Raw genomic sequence first — 9,587 nt, 5'->3', positions numbered from 1 at the left:
GATTGCCTCTATCAGTGAGTAGCATGACCAGTGGCTGATAAGTGCAATCGTTCCATTTATCTTAAATACATTCGGACATTATTCCCTTTTAGGTATGGTTCATTCTTTCAATCATACCTGTCAATTGGGGCTGATAATGTACATGAAATTCTGCTGCTTTTGCTGGATCTCCAGCAGGTTACAAATGTATTTCATAACCTGTCCAATGAAGTGGAATCCATTATTGATCACCTATGGAAAACTCAAACGGGAGAATACATGTTTTAATAGCAACTGAGCTGTAGTTAAAGCTGTGTTACCAGCTGGTTTCTGCTCACACCACAAAGAGGTACGAGCAATAACCAGCAATGTTTTACTTACTGCAATACATGTGAGCATAGGCACACATTAAGCAAGGCGCTGATAGGGCTTCATGCACAATGCAATTCACCCCAATATTTCTTTCCCTTAAAGGACTACAGAGAGCAGATGAACTTTGCCCTTATGTTCTTTAAATGGACCAGACTCTTAACAGCCCTTTTGAATGCCTCTTTCACTTCTTTATTCCTTAGGCTATATATTATAGGATTAAAAGTGGGTGTAATTACAGCATATAATGCAGACACTATTTTATCTTTTTCAAGAGACAGGCTAGACCTGGGACGGATGTAGGTGAAAATCACAGCTCCATAATACATGGACACAATTATTATGTGCGAGGCACAAGTGGAGAAAGCCTTGCGTTTGCCTTCTGCAGAACGTATCTTTAGTATGGTGTTGATTATAAAGACATAAGAAATACAAGTCAGGAGGAAACAGCAAATGCCAAGGATAAAATCAGCAGTAAACACCACAATCTCATTTATGTAGGTATCACCACACGCCAGTTTTAGCAAAGGCATTATCTCACAGAAAAAATGGTTTATTTTATTGTCATTACAGTATGGGAGTCGGAAGGTACAATATGTATGCGTCATGGAATTGAGTGAGCCAATAACTGTAATAATGATTGCTATGTTAATGCAGACCCTACGGTTAATTATTGTACCATAACGCAGTGGATGGCCAATTGCAATAAACCGGTCATATGCCATGACTGTAAGTAGTAGAAGCTCAACACCCATGGGCCAAGTGAAGAAAAATAACTGGGCAACACACCCATAATATGGTATGACCTTAGATTTTGTCACATAGCCTGTGAGCATCTTAGGTAAAGTAGCTGATGTACAACAGATGTCAAGAAAGGACAAAAATCCCAAGAAAAAGTACATAGGTGTGTTAAGACCAGGATCGATAATGGCAAGAATAAGGATAATTAAGTTACCAATCAAAGCCACGGCGTAAATGATTAAAAACAGGATGAATAGGACTGTTTCCAATTCTGGACGTGTAGACAAACCTAAAATAATAAATTCAGACACTAGAGAATCATTGGTCTTCATGCTGCAATGTCATTACATCTGTTCAAGAAGCAAAAAAAATGGTACAGGTCATCAGATTGACGAAAGTTCCTAAATCAATACTGATTTTGAATATTGATAGATTGAAATAAGAGGTGGGGAACGTGTTCTGGAATGTGGATTTTTTTAGACATATTCTCTAAAATGAAATTTGGTGTATGTCTGAATAAAAGGTATAATTCCTAGATTCAAAAAGAATAAAATGTTGCACATATTAAAAAAAAAAGTATTTTTTGCTTTTTTCTTAATAGCATACAATCACGAGAAAATGGTAATAAGTAAACCCTTGAGCTTTGTCTTTTTTTAATGGATTTGAACAGTTTGGATCTGAAATCTTTATTTCAATGTAAAAAATGAATCAAGGCAAACTAATTTAGCAAATATCATAAATTACAAAAAAAACTTTACTTTGCAATTATTTCTTCAAAGTTAAGTTATCATGGAAGGGGATCCCACTCTTTACTGTTATTGATCATGATGAAAATATCTAACTAGTGTAAACATAGTATGATATATAGCGACGAGTGAAATCACTAAGAAACTTTGTACAAGTCAAATTTTGTGGCAGAACAGGCCATTTCAAAGAGCTGCAATGTTCAAATGATACAATCTGCTTTTAATTTTGCTTTGTCATTCTGCTGATACCATTCCATATTATATTTGTAAATTCACATTTTAGTTTCTGGATGAGAATAATGGTCAACTTAATTTTATTTTAAACCAATGCCTAATTAAATTATTTGGCCAAAAAATATGTATCTAGCTAGTATTAATCTGCTAAACTCCTATTTAGTAGAAAAGTAAAGGTGGATGCACTGCAAAAGGGGAACTATAATCTAAAGATTGCTAGTCAATATATTCTGTACATGCTAAAAATAAATCCTTGTGATTATTGTACAAATTAAGCAGGAAGTTGTGTATTTTTGCCCACAATAATGTTACATATTAGATAGGAAAATAATCAGTTGGTTAATTTATAACAAATATTTGTCCCAGTAAAACACCATATAGCCTTTCATCTTACCTTGTAGTGTCATCCTCAGGCTATCATTCTCTATTGACTACACTATTGAATTAAATGTAGACTGTATATATAATAAAACACCCTTACACTTAGAGCCTTCAGGGTTTTTAACTAGGGAATATAGCGACTAAGTATACAAAATGCCCTGTACAATTTAAATAATTACAGTCAAAAATATTTTCATCAAAGGAATACATTTTCATTTGTTGTTGTAGAAAAACTGATGTTGTAAAAAACCACAATGGGAATCTAAGAAAACATAACACAAACAAATGGTTTAAAGGGGATAATTTAGGAATGAATGTCAAGTATGTTTAAGCAAGAGTGGCATTTTTCCTAATTTGGAACAGTATGGGCCTCATCTAGAGTTGGATGTGCATCCATTTTAAAATATGCATATCCCTACTGTTTATGCGCATGAAAAATACATAAGTGTAAGTACCCATGTAAGTGTAAGTACTTATGCTTAGACAGGCAGAAAGGGGGAGGAATGGGGCATTCCAACATAGGCCAAGTACAGTAAAGGCATGTTTGTGTACTTGCTGCCTATGTAGAGGTTAAGACAGCCCCAGATACGCATTTTTTAATAGACAGTAGAAAGATATTTCTAAAGTTTTATTTAAAGCTATCCCTGTGGGCTGACAGGATATGCGTGTTAATAACAAAGGGGGAATTGGGTAATCTCAAATGGTTATGAGTTTTCTACACTTCAGTGTGGTTTCTTTATTAAAAAAAAAAAAAGGTGTCCGGATGCTCTTGGTGCAGTTTGGCGACATGAGAAGCTATAGCATTTATATTTTTGTGGAGAGGAAAAAGGAGACATGTGTATATTGATAAAGTTTAAATAAATAATAAATAAATAATTAGAGATAAACAGATTTTATCATTTCAAATATAAATGCCAGATTAATAAGGGTATTTGTTTTAACATGGAACCAACTTCAGGGCTCCAGGTAAGCAGATGAAGGAATGTAACCAAGAAGCATAATTACTCCTAATCACTCTCTTTGGACAGGTAGCCCTTTTTCTGTTTCTACTGTAACTGACAAGGGCACATTAAAAAACAGTGTCCTAAGTATTGAAAATATTTCAAAGTAAAGTACCAGCAGTATAATTTTTCTATAACTGTATTTTTCTGTTAGTGCACTGTCCCCTTGGACAATAATGTTTTGGAATTCCCTGCATTAATCTGGGACTGGTTCCTAACATGACACGATGACCCCACACTGTGTGCCACTACTCAATGCAGTCCACCACAATTTGTATTTTGCATGAGCTTTCCACTTATTCCACTTATCTTTTGGAACATGTACATACACCTTGCGTCCCAATATTCCAATATGCAGCAGCTCGGTCCTCTTTCTGTTTCTTTGCTCTTGTAGACATTCGCTGTAGCCTTAAGAAGTAAATGATTTTGGAGACAACAGGCTGTCACCATTGCTACACCCAAGCAGTTTTTAACATACCCTATGTGAGTGAAAGAGCATGCTTTGTCTACTTTCACAGACAGCATGCTTCTTTTTCACTGCTTTCCCATACAGTTGCATTGTTTTGTGGTCTGGAACACAATTCTGTTCTATTTCAAGATGACTTGTGTCGTAAAACTTGTGTATTCAGCACTCTGGGGTAGATATATTTTAAAAATTGTGTTTGGTGGAGGTGTGAAACAGCTGCATATCGCCACATATTGCTGGCAGTTTAGTGCTACAAACTACCACATTTAATATAGGGTGGTTTAAAGCTTGAATATAAAACCGGTAGTGATGTGTGGCAGTTGCAAAGCACCCAAACCGTCAGATGTTTAGTCAAAACCGACAGAAAACGGACAGAACAAAGACAGCTTTTTTTATACCTGCTTTTGAAGAAAGGAGGAGACATCATTGACTTATGAAGGATTGTGGAAATCATTATTCATTGATTGTGGGCAAAAATATTTACAATGAACTTATGGGGCAATTTTTATTTTTTTATTTTTCATTGTATTATGCAGACAATATTGTTATATTAATATATTATGGAGGAATATGAATATCATCAACAACATTTATTTATACAGAGCCAGCAAATTCCATAGCGCTTTACAGTTGGGATCAAACATAATAATAAAACAATACTGGGTAACACAGACAGAGAGGTAGGAAGGCTATGCTTGCAAGTTTACAATCCATGGGACAATGGGAGTTAGATACATTAGGTTAATATTGCATTTTGGTCCAGCTAGATGGCAAAGGTAAAAGTGCTTAGTGAGCTATCTGATCAACTCACACAGTAATGGTGGTCTGGGAGCCAGAGGGTTGTTATTTTGTGTGAACTGTGTGAAGGGTGCTAAGAGGGTAACCTAGTCAGGTTAAGCGGGTGGTTGAGGAATACTGTAAGCTTGCTGAAGAGGTGGGATTTCAGAGAACACTTGAAGGTTTGAAGACCAGATCAAAGTCTTATTGTGCAAGGGGAACTTTCTGGATATACTCTTGGCTCAAACGCTTGGTATTCCTGAAGTCAAAACGGGTTCGAGCATTACCGCCTCCGGCTTGGATGGTAATCCCTTGGTGGGGGGGCGAATACTCACTAAGACTCCATTGGTTCGCTTATCTGTAGACGCTCTCAATATGGAGGAGCTCTCATTCTTCCTGATCACCTGTCCCTCCGCTCCTTTGGTTCTGGGGTATCCTTGGCTGCAGAGTCATAATCCCCTTATTGATTGGATAAAGGGGGAGATCATCCGTTGGAGTCCAGAGTGCTCTTTCACATGCTTGACCCTACCTCTTAGAGTTCTACAGCTTTATCCAGAATTGTTACCTGCACCTTACCAGGACTTCGGTGATGTGTTCTGTAAAAAGAAGGCTGACTCTCTCCCGCCTCTTTGGGACTATGATTGTGGTATGGATCTCGTGCCTGGTTCTAAATTACCCAAAGGGCGTCTGTATTCCTCATCTGTTCCAGAGACCCAAGCTATGGAACAGTATGTGGAGGAGAACCTGGAAAAAGTATTTATCCACCCCTCCAAGTCTCCAGTAGGAGCTGGATGTTTCTTCGTGGCCAAAAGAGATGTCAGTCTGAGATCCTGCATAAACTATCGCGGCCTGAATAAAATCACGGTCAAAAACACATATCCCTTGCCGTTAATTTCTGTCTTATTTGGCCACATATGTGGATACATATCTATATCTCTAGATATAAATGTATATCAATATATACAAATCTGCCACCATTTTCTCAAAAATTTACCTCAGAGACGCTTATAACCTTATACGCATTAGAGAGGGAGACAAGTGGAAGACGGACTTTAATACTCACATTATGAGTATCTAGCGATGCTGTCCGGGTTGTGCAACGCCCTGGCAGTCTTCCAAGACCTCCGCAACGACGTCTTACGTGAATTCCTGGAAAAGACAGTGGTGGTTTATTTGGATGACATTTTAATTTACTCTCAATATTTGTCTCAGCACCGTCAACAAGTTCTGGAGAAGTTGCGCCAACACCACCTTTATGCAAAGTTAGAAAAATGTGAGTTCTAGGTCTCCAGGGTGACATTCCTAGGATATATTATTTCATCATCTGGTTTCTCCATGAACCCCAGTAAAGTTCAAGCAATCCAGGACTGGGTCCTCCCTACTAACCTAAAGGCAATTTAAAGATTCCTTAGCTTTGCCAACTACTATAGGAGGTTTATACTCTCATTTTCTTCCCTTGTAGCTCCTTTCACTGCTCTCACCTGGAAGGGCGCTAATATGGCTAATTGGTCTCCAGAGGCATTGGCAAGCTTTTCTGTCCTTAAAGCTGCCTTCATGTCTGCACCCGTTCTTAGGCACCCAGACCCAGAACTCCCATTTATTGTGGAAGTGGACGCCTCAGATGTAGAAGGAGGCGCCATTCTTTTTCAAAGAGATCCACAAAGTAAGAAATTGCATCCTTGTGCATATCTGTCCAGGAAATTCTCGTCTGCTGAGATTAATTATGACGTTGGAAATCGCGAATTGTTGGCCATCAAGTGGGCTCTCAAAGAGTGGCGGCATTGGTTAGAAGGAGCAACCCATGTCATTACAATCTTCACTGACCACAAAAATCTCCAGTATGTTCAGACTGCCAAACCCTCACCCGGGTTAACTTCATCATCACATTTCGTTCAGGTTCAAAGAACACAAAAGCTGACTCTTTGTTTCGGAGCTTCATGGCATGCCATCCTCAGCCTCCTGACCCACAACCTATTATTCCCTCATCCTCCATTCATATTGGTCTAACTCAAGACCTTGGGGCCACACTCCGCTAGTTCCAAACGATTGCTCCAGCTCAGACTTCTACAAATAAATTGTTTGTTCCGGGTTCATTTGAGAAAGTCCGTCCTCATTGAATACCACGTCAACCGCTCAGCAGGTCATCCTGGAATTCATATGACCAACAAAATACTTTCCTGCTGGCTTTGGTGGCCCACCTTATCTTCTGATGTGGAAAAGTACATCCGCGCCTGCCCAGAATGTGCCAGAAACAAATACTCTAGGAGCCGTCCTCCTGGTCAACTGCTACCCTTGCCGACATGAAAACTGGTCCTCTCTCTTACCTTGGGCAAAGTTTGCATAGAACAATTCTTGCCATTCTGCAACACATACATCCCCGTTCTTCTGTAACCTCAGGTTCTACCCGGAAGCTAACTCTTTCTCTTCTGATGTTTCCGTTGGTTATTCCGGGACTCCTGCCTTTACATCTCGGCTAAAGTCCGTCTGGAAAAAGGTGCACTCTGCACTACGTCAGGCTTCTTGCAAATCTAAATCCTTTGCTGATCGTTATCGTGGTCCATGTCTGTTGAAAGTGGGGGATCGAGTCTGGTTGTTCTACATGAAACATCAAATTGAGGCAACCCTGTAGGAAACTAAGACCCTAATTCATTGGACCCTTACGATTGAGAAAAAGATTAACCCAGTGGCATTCAGATTTAGGCCACCACCATCTTTAAAAATTCCCTGCACCTTCCATTGCTCTCTTCTAAAAAAAAAATCTGTTTCTCCTAGCAAGTTCAATTAGTCTCCATTTAATGCTTGTGAACGGAGATCATGATTTCATCGTGGAGAAGATTCTAGACTCAAGAAAAGTTCAAGGTCAGATCCAGTTCCTAGTGCACTGGAAAGGTTATGGCCCAGAAGAGCGATGTTGGATACCACAGAGGCGTCTCAACGCTGAGAGGCTCATTAAAGAATTTTTTAAAAAAATTCCCATGAAGTCTGGATGTCGTGGTTCCTTGACCCCTCCTCAAGGGGGGGTTCTGTCAGTAGTCTCGACTCTCTGTGCCCTGCTGGTGGCGTCCTGGCTGTCTCCATGACGACCAGGGCGTCACTTCCGGTTCCTTCATCCTGGTTGCCTAGGCAACAACCGGGATGCTTCAGGCTCTCTGCCGGCGCGCCCGGCCAGCTGTCAAATAGCCTAGCGCGCAGGGCTGTTTCGGCTCAGCCAATTATGGCTGATTAGTTTAAAATCTCTGCTCTGCACTCTGCTCTTTTATTTTCTGCTGTGCCAGTAATTAATTATAGATATGAAAAAGAAAAGAATATAGAGGATACACTAATGCTCTGGTGTTTGATGATACCGTGGAGAGATATATTACACTCATATATAAAACTTAACTTTAATTAGCTGTTTGTTGCAGCGCAATATAAATCAATTAACCTTAAAAACAACTGTGTGTGTGCGTTTTAAAATCCACTGGCTAGACTAAACCATCTAATTTGTTATTTAGGAAAACACTGTCAGTAGGACAATGATTGAAAAGCTCCTTATAAACATAAATTGTTTCACAAATGAGACTTTAATGGGGCTGGTTAGCAGATAACACATGCTGCTTATATAAATATATTTACTAAGCTGTGATCTTCCAAAAGGCTATATCTAGGTTATATGGACTGTGATGTGAGTACTAGGGATTACGAATTTGCTAGCACTATTGGCTGGCTATAATTTTAAACCAATTAAGTATATCTTTTAAGGATTCATTCCATCTGACTATAGATATGTTGGATTAGTTATAGTGGCATATACTATGATAACTGCCTATACATAGCCCCTGTTAATCTCTGGAGCTAATAAATCAAATCGAATCCTAGACTATCTTTGTTGTAATAGGATTACAGCCAATAAACCATGTCTTATCTTTGCTGCTGTACAGCTTAGGAGCTGGTAGGGCTAATAAATTTCTAGCCTGTTTATATTAGCTCAATTGTAAAGGATTGTATCTTGTCTTGCTGACTGCCTGTCTGTTGCTCCTACTAATCTCTGGATCAAATGGAGCAAACAGATATTAAATTGCTAGATATCCTCTTATTATATTATAGATGAAAGAACAGCCAGCGGAACGCCAACTCCAAAGTTTTATATATGAGTGTAATATATCTCTTCACGGTATCATCAAACACCAGAGCATTAGTGCATCCTCTATATTCTTTTCGTTTTCATATCTATGTTTGTCAATATGGATGCACTCTCTAGATCATGGTATCATGCCTAGTCATGAACCATGATATCGGCTATTATGAGAATATGCTCGGTATCATTGGTGCGGTAGATCAAGATCTCCCTACCCCCATTTTCTCCTTCTCCCGTTAGATATACAATGCAAAAGTTCCAGTAATTAATTATGCAGACTGTGGGAGCACTTGCAGGGCTTTGCCCTGATTGGCCCTTTGTACTATTTAAGGCAGAGAGGACTGAGCCTCACTGCCGGTTATAGTGTTCTGGTTCAGCACTGCTGCCTGCTTCTGTGCTGCGTTGGTGTTTGACCTTAGATTGCTTTCCCATGTATAACCTCTGCCTGTTCCTGGACTCTGAATTTTGCCTTCGGGCCTGTACTCAGACTCCGAACCTTTGCCTGTGCCCCTGACCCAGCTAGTATCCAAGGTCTCCACCTGTGCTCGGTCCACTCCTCAAATCTCTGGCCGGTCCCTACTCTGTGTATTACATCCTGTACCTGCGCGCTGCCATGTGAACATAAACTTGGACTACACTGAGTGTAAGTCCTGGAGGCATCCGAGTACCTGTGAGCATAAGCAGTCTCTACGGGAAAGGCAGCTGCTATAGGTGAACACCTCTTCTGCTATAGTTATACAAGTTTATGCCGCACTGGTTGCCATAACATCAGCAAA

General features: G+C 39.6%; 1 protein-coding gene across 1 annotated transcript; it reads right to left on the bottom strand.

Annotated features, from left to right (window-relative positions):
* Nucleotides 1–455: 455 nt before the first annotated feature.
* On the bottom strand, nt 456–1,421 carry LOC142152310 (olfactory receptor 13G1-like). Its single transcript, XM_075208859.1, has one exon. It carries the CDS (start codon nt 1,419–1,421, stop codon nt 456–458), a length of 966 nt encoding a protein of 321 aa, XP_075064960.1.
* Between the last annotated feature and the right edge of the window lie 8,166 nt (nt 1,422–9,587).

This window comes from Mixophyes fleayi, chromosome 1, assembly GCF_038048845.1.
Source record: "Mixophyes fleayi isolate aMixFle1 chromosome 1, aMixFle1.hap1, whole genome shotgun sequence".
Classification (NCBI taxonomy): domain Eukaryota; kingdom Metazoa; phylum Chordata; class Amphibia; order Anura; family Limnodynastidae; genus Mixophyes; species Mixophyes fleayi.
This window is presented reverse-complemented; position numbering and strand designations above follow the sequence as displayed.

Coding starts and splice junctions, on each gene's coding strand:
- LOC142152310 (XM_075208859.1), bottom strand. CDS start 1,421: ATGAAGACCAATGATTCTCTAGTGTCTGAATTTATTATTTTAGGTTTG.